Source organism: Trachemys scripta, chromosome 1 (genome assembly GCF_013100865.1).
Source record: "Trachemys scripta elegans isolate TJP31775 chromosome 1, CAS_Tse_1.0, whole genome shotgun sequence".
Classification (NCBI taxonomy): Eukaryota; Metazoa; Chordata; order Testudines; family Emydidae; genus Trachemys; species Trachemys scripta.
In genome coordinates, this window is record NC_048298.1 from 14,422,951 (window position 1) to 14,435,325 (window position 12,375).

Genomic DNA, 12,375 nt, shown 5'->3' on the forward strand with positions numbered 1-12,375 from the left:
GGCTGGAGGGGGGAGGGAGAGTTAGGGCGGGGACTTTGGTGAATGGGCGGAGTTGGGGCGGGTAAGGGGCGGAGTTGGGGCGGGGTGGGAAAGGGGCAGGGCCAGGGCCCCGTGGAGTGTCCTCTTTTTTTATTTTTTAAATATGGTAACCCTACACTGAGATAACTGGGTTTACAGGAGGGATGAATTTGTCCCTTTGTGCAAATGAATTATTGATGCAAGAACTGGAAATGTTTAAGGCTGTGTCTTGTGGAGATTGAGCTATCTCAGACAGTCCACGTTTCTTTGCTAAGAGACCCCATGTATCTGCTTTACTGAGTGCAAACTTACATTAGTTATGATGACCAACTCCATACATTTCAGTGTGGCAGGAAGATCTCCAGTGCAAACAGAATTCAGGCAGGCTGGAGTTCCTTTGGAAACTGCCGCGTGTTTGGAGGATAAAATATTGATGTTAAAACTTTAGAAATCACATAAAAGAAAAAACGGGTGTTTTTACCCAGATCTCTAATCGTACTAGGAAGCAGCCACACACCAACAAAATAAAATGGAAGCAACATTGGGTGTGCTAGCAGAGACAGGATTATAGGTGGCCTTTTAATCACCATGCTGTCTAATCGTGCTTAGATTGAGTCTACATTACACAATGGTCAAAATGCCAGTGTCCGTCGGTGCTTTGTTACACTGATGCTCCCATCAGTGCTATCAGTACTGGTCTAAGCCATTGGTAACAACAGTGGGAAGTTGGAGACAAAAAACCCTAGAATAGATGATACCATAATTTCAATACATGAACAATCATGCTTACACTGACCACTTCTGGTCACCTTTGTAAATGATCAAAGGGTTGGAAAACGTGCCTTATAGTGATAGACGGAAGGAGCTCGATTTATTTAGCTTAACAGAAGGTTAAGAGGTGACTTGCTCACAATTTGTAAGTACCTATATGGGGAACCAAAATCTGATAATAGAGGGTTATTCTATCTAGCAGACTTAGGCTAGGTCTACAGTACGCGGGGGCGGGGGAGGGGGGGTTGGTCGACCTAAGATACGCAACTTCAGCTACGTGAATAGCGTAGCTGAAGTTGCGTATTTTAGGTCGACTTACCTGGCTGTGAGGACGGCAGCGAGTCGACCGCTGCCACCCCGCCGTCGACTCCGCTTCCGCCTCTTGCCGCGGTGGATTTCCGGAGTCGACGGCAGAGCCATCGGGGATTGATTTTATCGCGTTTTCACTAGACGCGATAAGTCGATCCCCAATAAATCGATTGCTACCCGCCGATCCGGCGGGTAGTGAAGACGTGCCCAAAGATATAACAACATACAGTGGCTAGAAGTTGAAACTAGATCAATTCAAACTGGAAATAAGATGCAGTTTTCACAGTCAATGTGATTACCCATGGGAGCAACTTGCCAAAGGTTTTGTTGGATTCTCCATCACTGGTATGTTTTCAATCAAGATTGGATCTTTTCCCTAAAAGACCGCTCTAATTCAAATGGGAACTATTTCCGAGGTGTTCTGTGGCATGTGCTATACAGGAGGTCCGATAAGATGATCACTGTGCTGCCTTCTGGCCTTAGAACCTTTGAGACCGTGAGTTCTAAAGCGAGGGGTGTCAAAGATGGGTGTTTTAGAGCAAAGCATCTATAAAAAGATCTTGTTTTTCTGTTTCAGGATCGCAGGGGACACCGCCCTCAGCAAAAATATCCATGAGTCTGTCAGTGCTCAGATCCGAAAGAACTTTGCAAAAAGCAAATGGAGAGTAAGTGCCACGTTCTCAGGGGGTTACGCTGCAAGCCAGGAACACTGACCTGTTTTCTAAAGCAGGTGCAACCTTCCTGTACACTGAATTGTGTGACAGTCTTTTAAAGGGATGATGCAATATCGTACTTGTGGCTCAGAATTGAAGATAGACTAGTGCTACTTACATCAGTAAGCTACAGCTGCTGTACTGGGGATTGAACCAGGAACCTCCAGACACAAACATGTGAGTTGCTATAGGTTGAGCTAAAGAGTCAAGGCCCTGCCGTGGCTGCTAGAACAGATTCCTGTCTTCTGCAGGTTGGGCACAGAGAGGGCATGAGAGACAGCAGCGTTTACCTAAGCGCTACTCACTGGAAGTAAGAGTTACAGAATCAAGGCTTGAGAAAGGCCCTTTTTTTTCTCTGTATCTAGTTTACAAAAGAGTAACTCCTTAAAGTTGTTATTTTTAAATCCATATCTGACAATTCTGAAAGAAAAGAATAAATTCACAACCAAGTGGGGTTTTTTCTCTCTTTCCAGCAAGCATTTAATGCCACAGCAGTTGTGAGACATATGAGAAAGTTACATCTTGGCAGCAGTTTGGACAGTTCAAATGCAAGCGTGGCAAGCACCCTCAGCCTGGCCAATCCACTTCCCGATGGAACAACCAGGAAAGATTGTAAGTACATGACAACATAGCAAGGCTGCTGCCAACTCCTAGCAGGGTACCGGTGATCAATCAGCAGTCACCCTCTGTTGCTCTCTCCTGCAATGTGTGACAGCTTTGACAGCAACCTGGATCAAAGCTCGTATCACTCTACTTTCCTCCCACTGTGTCAGCCCAACAAATTTGACCCTACAGTATTTTCATTTTCCCAAGGAGAAAAAAACTATTTTCTGATTGGCTGTAATATTTACCCCTTGGCTGAGACACCAGAATCAGTGGGGCAAATCGGCTCTGATGTCAGTGGACACTAATCACTTTTATTTTAGTAGCAGTCGTACCTTCTTACACTAAAACCAGATTTGGCCCGGTGTCTTGATTGTTATACATCATGACTGATATTTCAAAGCTGCCTAAGGCAGGGGTAGGCAACGTATGGCACGTGTGCCAAAGGCGGCATGTGAGCTGGTTTTCAGTGGCACTCAGACAGCCTGGTCCTGGCCACCGGTCCGGGGGGCTCTGCATTTTAATTTAATTTTAAATGAAGCTTCTTAAACATTTTAAAGACCTTATTTACTTTACACACAATAGTTTAGTTCTATATTATAGACTTATAGAAAGAGACCTTCTAAAAACATAAAAATGTATTACTGGCACACGAAACTTAAATAAATGAAGACTCGGTACACCACTTCTGAAAGGTTGCCGACCCCTGGCCTAAGGGATTTGAACACCTGCCCTATATATTTTTCTGAATGTCAGGGAAGGGTGAGGTGGCAGCAACAGGGATCATTTGGGAGACCGCAGGGTTTCCTTCACAATGAAGTTCATTTTATCCCTATCCTTTGAGCATTGATTTACTCTTCCCTGCTCTCTCTCTTTTGAGGTTTTTACATCACAAAAAGCCAATTAAAATGGGAGATATAAACTTAGCCATTAGATCAGGTCCTGTTATATGGAGATTTAAGATGTGCAACTGAATAGGCTAATGGCTTATTAAACTGCACGTTACTTCTCAGTTTCAGTGGTGGTTTAATTGGCCCTTTCTACAGCAGCATACCACAGTGTTTGATTCATTGTACTATGGTGCATATAGAATTGTATGTTTAGTCCTTAATCACCCTACTCATTGGGCCAGATTTTGGCTGACCCTGCTTTCTCCCCTTCGCACCCCTGCCCACCACCGTGCACCCCTTTGCAAAGTCCTGCCCCATTCCGTTCCTGAATGCCAGGAAGTACACAGGGACTCAGTTAAAAGACATGACAGCCCCCGTTCTGGCGTGTGCATCCTCCAGCTCCTTGGAAACACTCCGGCTGCATCAGCCAGAACGCCTGCAAGGACTACAACTGCTGCCAAACCCCTCTGCTTCCTCCCACCCAACTCAAGCAATGTCAGCCAAAACAGAGCCCTTTCCATTTGCATGTCAGGCACCGTAGAGATTCATACAGATAATCTTCATTGGTGGAAATATATCACACTAAAACCTTTTTGCCTGGAATACACCATTCTAGCCCAGTTCCACATGCTCCAGCAACTTACAGGAAAGCACTACTTTTCTCCCAGGTGGTCTTCTTAAATCACCCAACTGTCACCCGCATATGAATAATATGATGTCTCTTATCTACAAATCACTTCTACTGTGGAGCTAAAACATTCTCACCATGGTAGACTGCAGCAGAGAGCCTGCTGCATGAAGATCTGAGGTTTCATTTTGAATTTGAGGACAGTACACAAATGCGGGACGTCAGTTAGATCCAGAGAATCTGATTGCTGATTTCACTGTTAACTGTAGATAATGGAAGATTAAACTGTCACTGCTTCTGACCTCAAATGGGTTTTGATTATTATAATGAGGAAATCACTGTTTACAAGGGGTGGTGAAGGGGAGGATGAGAACAAGAACAAAATCCACTTACAGCTGTTACAAATGCTAAGATAGCCCAGTATAATATCTGGCAGGGAATGTTGCAGAATGATGGATTAAGCAGCCAAGGACATTAAGAGTGGACCAGACATGCTGAGCTGGGTATGTTTGTATGTCACCTGGAATTTAAGGCAGAAAAGAACGGCAAGATTCCCTAGCATCCCAAACTGAACACAATGAGAGATCTTACTAGTGAATACGCAGTAAATTAAAGAGAACAGTTAGGGGGAATGCAGCAAGTAGTGGTAGAATCCCAAAGGAACTGCAAATACAACTCATGAAAATAAGGGAAAGTTTATACATCCAATACAATCTGCAGATCAGCTGGGTCCTGGGAAAAAGGAATATCTCTGAAGAGCTCTTTCCTGCCTCCTTCTTCCTCATTAGTTTCATTTGTGAAAGAATTTCTTACATGGGAAAAGTACGGCACAGCTGCAGATAGATGTAGTAGGTCAAGTGACGTGCCCATAGTCCCACACTAAGTGAGTGACTAAAGAAAACCAAGATTCTTCCTGCTTCACAGATATGGGGCTTCATTCCCCTTTCACTTTCCCTCACATGGATCAGGAATAACTTCACTCAGGTGAATGGCTTTTACTCTATACAACAAGAGGAGCATGCAAGCTATTCACTGCAACCAACCTTTAGTTCATTGCCAGCCAGTGTAACAGGTTAGTCTCACTTCAACCCTCTGACCAGTCTTGTTTCAAACAGTGCCTCTCAAGTAGTGCCTCCAAAGTCAGCTCTCTGTTGGGATTTGGGGGAAAGCTGTGCTAGCTGTACAGGTCCTGTCACGCCGTGGCCATCACTTTCATCTTCACATTTTTCAAACTTAATTTTATTTTAGAGAACGTCAGCTAGAGGGGGAGGGGAAGAAAAGAAACGGGGCCCAGAGTTCTACAGATGCTGCCCTTCAGCATCAAGAGATGCTTATTAACAATTATACAACAATGAAGCCAATTATGCGGCTCCGTTATTGGAATGTATCTTATTATTCAGACGGCAGTGCTCGACGTAACAAGCAGCTGTGACTGAATGGCAAGCTACATAAAGCAATTGCTGTCAGTGCTAAGATTTTTAATACTGATTAATACCATTAATAGTAAATGTTATGCTGTCACAAAATATATTGGCCCTCTGCACATTGATATTTGTGCTGTAATAGTTTCAACACTGATGAAGCGCGGCCGGGGCGACAATAGTCTGAGACTAGATTTTCCAGGGTACATTCTAATTCTCTCCTACTTGTGTGAGGACATGAGGCTAACTCAGCGGTGCTGTATTAGGATGGTATAAATTACATGTCGGTAAAGGAGGTGTGAATCTAAATAAGTAAATTAGACCCTGCCCAGGATATGGGACAGACTCTTAGCCCTGTCTGGCTGCTTTATGCTGCTCAAGCAATGTAGAGCTTCCATAAAGCCAGGATATCTGGATCTCTGGGGATTCCCTCTTGTGTCGGGGGAAACGTGTGGGATTACAGTGCACAGCCAGAATAGCAGGTCTCCACGGTGCTGGAAAAGGGGATGTGGCTGGGATATCTTTACACCCAAGCGATCCCCAGATGCTGGAATGTCCTTTTGGCTAGGGGGCACCTGAGCAAAACTTGTAGTAGGCTTCAGGATGTTTATACTGGGGGTCGGTCTCAGGATGGAGGTAATGTAAATGTGACTTTAAACCACGTCAATTGACCCACCCTCTGGTCCTTGAGCAGATGAGAGAATCTGACCCTAATGCTCTTAACTGTGATTTTGTATCTGGTTAGGGCACAGTCACCTTAGCTGCTTACCGTTCAGCAGCCTTTCTAACACCACAGCTAGTTTGTGCATCTGTATCTCATGCTGCCTAACTATGGTTGTACTGGTGCCCACAGGGAAAATCTGGGCAGGTATCCCAGTGCCTTAGCAAAGGATAGACTAGAGCATCAGTAGACATGCACAGAGAGTACCATCAGCAGCGTGTGGTGCAATGCACTCTGGGAGTTTCTGACAGACAGAAAACAGGATGGGAAGAGAGGACTGGCTAAACCAATTACACAAACATACTTAGGGCATCCTGTTTGCATTGCAAAAATCCTGTGGGCTGAACCAGTACCAGGAAAACTGCTGTGCGGCAGCCCAGGCCTCTGACAGCGGGAACACATTGTTAGTTACCGTCATCACTAACAGAGTTTCACCTGTGATGTGCAGTCATGAACCACGTACAGAGCCAACCTTGGCCATTTCTGGGTACAAAATCTGTTCGAAGTTGAAGTGCGTATTAGAATCGGTCAGAAAATAGGGGGTCGGGTTTGTGGAAATTTTTGACAAAATTTGTTGTTCTTTGTTTTCATTGTAATTTTCTGTAGAGTTTTCTGACTTTTGGTTGAAATATTAAAAACCAAAATATTTCATTTTTCAGGCAAAATATTTGGGCTTTCAACTGAAACATTTTGGGGTTTGGGTGTTCATTTTTTTTGACCGAATATTGAGGTTTTTGTGGAAAGCAGACACTTTTCACAAAAAATGTATCCAAAAAAACAATTTTCAATCAAAAAAACAGTTTCAGGAGAACAGTTTTGACCATCCCTAGTGCAGATGTCTGTGTAAATCTGGGGGATTAGTACAATTCTGGAGGGCTTTTTAAAATCAGAAAACTCTTTATTGTAAAAGATACGAGTCGCCAATTAAAAAATATAGCACCATTGTACCTAAATGGGTACCGTAATTGGGCATGTTCTCTTCATGATCCATGCATGAAACTCCTATTGATATTGATGGGAGAAACTGCACATGGAACAGTGGGGAGAATATGCCCCAATGAATCCACAGCTGCTGCTTCATCGCAGCAGGAAAAATGGGAAAACCATGCTGGTTATCCTTCCAGTGACTATTTCCTCTCCACTTTATAGAATGACCCTGGTCATTTCTGGCTCAGCAAATCAGCATTCTAACAGTTTGCTCATCTGTTTTTCTGGCTTTCCTTTTAGGTATGTCCCCATCTGCTCTCTGTAGTTTTGCTTCATCTGCTTCTTCGGGTATTTCTGCAGTAGGAGGAGAACGGAGACCCAGGCCAACCACAGTAACAACAGTGCACACGGGGAGCAAGTGATCAGCAGAGGAGGATAGAGACGGGAAAGCCATCATATCGAGCGTACCTACTCCGAGTGATTTCATCCTGCATTGTGCACTCGGCGAAGGACTAGAAGAGAGAAGATTTTTTATGGCCATATTTTATACTGCAATTCTGAAATGTTTCATTTAGCACAAACTGCAATGACTCCAGGGGGAACGGATTTAACAGTCTCTGGTGCTGTATATATGAGTCTAGCAATGTTCTAACTAACAGACGCGCATTCTTTTTCCCGGTGATTTATTCTCTTCTCAGTGTAGGTAACAGTATATGTTGTATTTTTTTCCATTAACTAAAAAGGTCTCGGCTGGATTATTTAAATAGAGATAATTTTTGAGAAATAGACTTTTTTTTTTTCTTTTAGCAAGTACTTCCAGTTGCATCCCTCCTTCCAGTTTGCTGAGGGATAGGTTACTTCTGTCGGTAGAGATTTGCATTGACCTTCCAAAACGGGAGGGTTTCAAAGGCATGCATGCCGTTTTTAATTCCTAAAATTGGACTGTACACCTGTCTGGATCTAGCAGTGCCATTACAGTAAAACAATCTGCTTTCCCTCTCTTCCTCCTTCTTGGAAACAATGGTGAGAGTTGATTGAAAACAACCCATCAGGACGTGCTGTGAACCTGCAACATTCATTGACTTTGACAGGAGTGGCCCTTAGTTCAGCAAGCATGTGGAAAATGATATAATGCTTCATCCTGCAGCTCTTATTCCTTGGTTAAACCCTTTGTGGTCCATCAGTGCGGCCACATAACTAGGAGTCAGGAGAGCCTGGGTTCTGTTCCCATGTCTGCCCCTACCTTGTTGCTTGAGCTTTGGGCAAGTCACTGCCCAAGGTCAAAAACTTCAAATGTGGCCTCTGATTTTGAGTACCTCCAGTTTGGGGCCTGCTAATTGAGAGCTGGTGAGCACTGCAACCCACTGACCTCAGCTGAAGTTATTGGTGGCTCAGAGCTAGGCCCCAAGTGCCCCAAGCTGGGCACCAAAAATCAGAAAGCATTATTGAAAGTTTTGGCCTTTTAAAAAAAAAAAAAGCCGTGCCTCAGTTTCCCCATCTGTAAAGTGGTGATAATGCTACACACTGCAATGTGGACGCAGCCTGCCTTTCATTGTGGCGTATAAGCTACCTGTGCCCTATACGCCACCGCAAGCATAGAAAAGGCAAAAAACGGGCACTGTCACTGCTTTATCATAAATGTTTTAAATATCCTGGAACAGAAGAGAAGGCAGTGTTCAGAGATCACCGCACTTACAAACCTTGTGAGACGTGACCAGATCTCTACAAGTCATTCCCAGCTTTGATTTTTCTGCTAGGAGGAGAAAAGGTAGAAGGGGAGTTGATGAAACTGAGGCACATTTAAGCTATTACTAGCTCCCTACACCCCAAATACAGCCATCTCCACAGAGAGGCAGGAATCATTTTTCCTTAAACGATTCTGTTGCCACATCCACGTCAGTTATTGTCTGTAAAGAATTAGATGAACCAGTCACAGACACATCTGAATGTATACGGCCGTAGTGAACATGCTACGAAAAGCCATGACATTTACTTTTCATTGAGATGTCAAAGATGTAAGGTGAAATCCTGCCCCTATTGAAGTCAGTGGGAGTTTGGCCATTAGTTTCAGAGGAGTCAGGATTTCAAGAAAACCAGGTGGTACATAGTGCTAGCTCTTTACAAAGATGTCATTGCACTAGCCGCTCATAAAGATATTACATATAATAGATCTCGGTTGAGTCAGTATTAATCTGTACACCATTTTCAGTCTGGAGATTTGGAGTATGATTTAACCAGTTTCCCACAGAGGTTCCCAACAACCCCATATCATATTGTGCCTAGCACAGACATTCAAACTATAATGATTTAATGTGAACTCCATAAAACACTCGTGTGCATCTGACTTTCCACTGTGGACATCTGACACTCCACTATATCACCTTGTAAAACCTCAGAGATGCAGCCAGTCTCTGACATAATGGGCCAGATCCCCAGCCAATGTCAAGTGGCGTCATTCCACTGAAGTCAGTCGAACTACTCCGATTTTCACCAGCTGAAGATCTGGACCAACACGTGACAGTGACATACCAGAGCACTGATATGCATGCTCGGTTTTTAATAGAGTAATTGCTCTTCAAAGAGGTTATTTGGCTCCATTCTCAAAGCAAAAGCAAAAAGCCACAGCCATTAATTTCTAAGAAACACGTTCAAATGCCTGATACTGGTCTCATTGAAGTCAGCGGTAAAATTCCCGTTGGCTTCAGTGATGCAGAATTCTGCCCCAGATTTGGTAGGAACAGCAGTCAATGCTGGGGGACCTTGTTGAGCTGAGCCCCTCTTATCCAAAATCCTACATTATCTAAAACTGGAGTGTGCCCCCTGACATACAGTGTTTTTCATTTAGGGCCTTATTCATATTCATACTAAGGTCTCTTGCCATCTCTCTGGCAGTGTAAATGGGGCTTAAAGTGGCTGTTAATGCAATTTATGCCACTATAAGACCTATTTATGCTGCCGGACTGGTGTAAAGGGACCTTCATTTAAGTCATAATAAGGCCCTAAAAGCCTTAACTTATCTCAGAACTTCATCTTCCAAATAAATTCAGTTGGCCCAATAAATTCTGATCTCAGTTGCACCCGTGTAAATATGAAGTAACTTGATTTTGAGTCAGTGGATTTACACCACATTCACACCGGTTTAACCCAGAATTTGGCCGATGGCGCTTTCCTGTATATGCTGCTGCATATAAAGTGAAGCTCAAGCAGCCCCTGTTTGCATTCTCTTCTAACATCAGACTGAAGTTTCTGATTTTGATTTAATTGCTTATAACAATAATCAGAATATGGCCCAGTTCAAATCTGTCTTGCAAAAATAAATGTTTTCCTTTGGCAAAATAAAGAGGAGTGCCATACAGAAAGGCGAGTCCGTTGCAAGAGCGCACTCCCTCAATTGATGTTTGGTTAATTTTCTGCCACAGTCCAGTATGTCTACAATGCCTCCATGCTGGATGCGAATAGTGTCACACTTAGCTGTGGCTTTACAATAGTTTCCATTTCATTCTAGACTGGAAATTAGATTTGTCTTAATGTTGCTGGTAGTCCACAAGAATTGGATCATTTTATTATCGCTCTATTCGGATTACTACCTTAAGAAAAGGATCAGAAGACGTTAAAAGTAAAACGTTTCTTTCTGCCAGAAGTCGAGGAGATGGAAAGCTTTTGTTTCTCAAGAACTGTGGCTGGGGATCTGACAGGTATTTGTGGGGAGGAGAGAGCGGAGATTTTTACTGTCATTGATTCACTACGGATCTATCCCTCTTCAGAGCCAAATCTTTTCAACTTACACCCCCGCACGTCTAGCGACAGGTGTAACTCGGCAGACTACACCCCAGCCTGGCCTGCCAGTTGAGTTCTAAACCAGTGTTATGAATGAGTGTAAAAACGAACAGTATGTAACCAGTGCAGGTGGGTGTGAGGTATCATAAGAAAGCACAGCTGGTTATTTTCCAAGGGGCCATCTCATCAAACCATTAGTGGTTCACTCATTGCATGTGGTCTCCATCTCGGAGACTTGCCCCTGAGTTATGCTTCTCTGAGTTATGCTCCTCTTAGCTTTATTTGTTTAAATGGCACCACTGTGATTTGTTAACTTTTTTTTTCCTGGACTCCCTCCTTCTGGTCTTTGCTTGCAGCCTCGATTGTTCAGTTGTTACCTCCAGAGTCACAGTTCTCATCTGTGACACCAACACCAATGTTCTTGTCAGGAAAACATAAAACTAACCCAGCTAACACCAGTCACCTGCAGGAGACTGGCGACAGTAGGCTCCCTGGGAACTTCCTGAGATTGAATGTCAGTTCTGCAGTGTCAATGCCACACACTGCTGATTTTGCGGTTGACTTTTTATTCCTAAAGCAGCCTAGATTTCCCACTGGATCACCTCCTGAAAGACAAACTGGATATTGACCCTGCAGCGCAGCTAGTGAGGAGGCAGGTGAATGGGAAAATACTGTTTGTGGCAAAATGAAACTCACCCTCCCCGATTATGCTTTAGTTATTTCTGGGCAGGTAATGTCTCTTCTGCATTGGTCACTATCATGCAGGTGCCATCAAACTAGTCGGTTCAGAAAAGCTTTATTAGTTCACCTTCTTCTAGTTTGTCTGTTAGTATAGTGGACTGAAATTAAAAAAAAAAACAATAGTAGACACTGATTCGCTGCTGCTAAGGATTAAATGATCATGTAATGTGTATTCCGTGTGGAAAATTATTTTTAGGTGGTTCTGAAAACAGAAATTAAATGGGGACTTTTAACATTGAAGCCAGCTTGAAAAAAGAGGAGGTATATCCTCTGATCCATGTATTTCCTGGGTTTGCTTTGCTATTGTTGACAACAGTTGTATCTATAACAAGTTTCTCTCCTTCACAGCCCTGGTTTATTTTCCCCCTTTTCTGCCTGATCCTTCAGTGACAGCAGAATCCCATGTTTATGACATCGCAGTCAGTTGCTCTGGTGGTCATTGTAATGTCACAAATGAAGCATTAGGAGACAAATCTGGACATCACCATGAGAAGGGGCCATACAAGTACCTCGATAGAAAAAATCATGGCACTCGAGTGGCTCGGGCTTGTCCTGGGAATCTCAGCAATGGGGTGAAACTCATGGAGAAAGGCGTTTTACCCTTGCAAATTGACAGCGTGGCATTGGATCAGTTTAATCATTGCCATGCCACCCACACACCATGTGACTGGTATAGTCCTCCTCCATAGAAGAGAGTTGTAGATGTGTTTTCATGGTTACAGACCAAAGGCTTAGCCTGACTTCTCCCCTAACCCACCCCTGCCTACCAAAGCCTTTGCAAACTATGGTGCAGGGTAATGTGATGCACAAGGGGTATGGTATACTGCAGCATCACACCCTTCCCACTGAATCAGGG

The 12,375-nt window shown here is 43.7% G+C and overlaps 1 protein-coding gene across 1 annotated transcript in view; it reads left to right on the forward strand.

The window, feature by feature from the left end:
- Window positions 1–11,625, forward strand: part of CAMK1D (calcium/calmodulin dependent protein kinase ID) — a 349,263-nt gene extending 337,638 nt beyond the window's left edge. Inside the window, exons 9-11 of the mRNA XM_034764971.1 lie at window positions 1,676–1,763; window positions 2,285–2,423; window positions 7,302–11,625. Coding sequence (XP_034620862.1) covers window positions 1,676–1,763; window positions 2,285–2,423; window positions 7,302–7,423 — 349 coding nt within the window. The 3' untranslated portion in view covers window positions 7,424–11,625. The remainder of the gene's footprint in view (window positions 1–1,675; window positions 1,764–2,284; window positions 2,424–7,301) is intronic.
- Window positions 11,626–12,375: the final 750 nt, after the last annotated feature.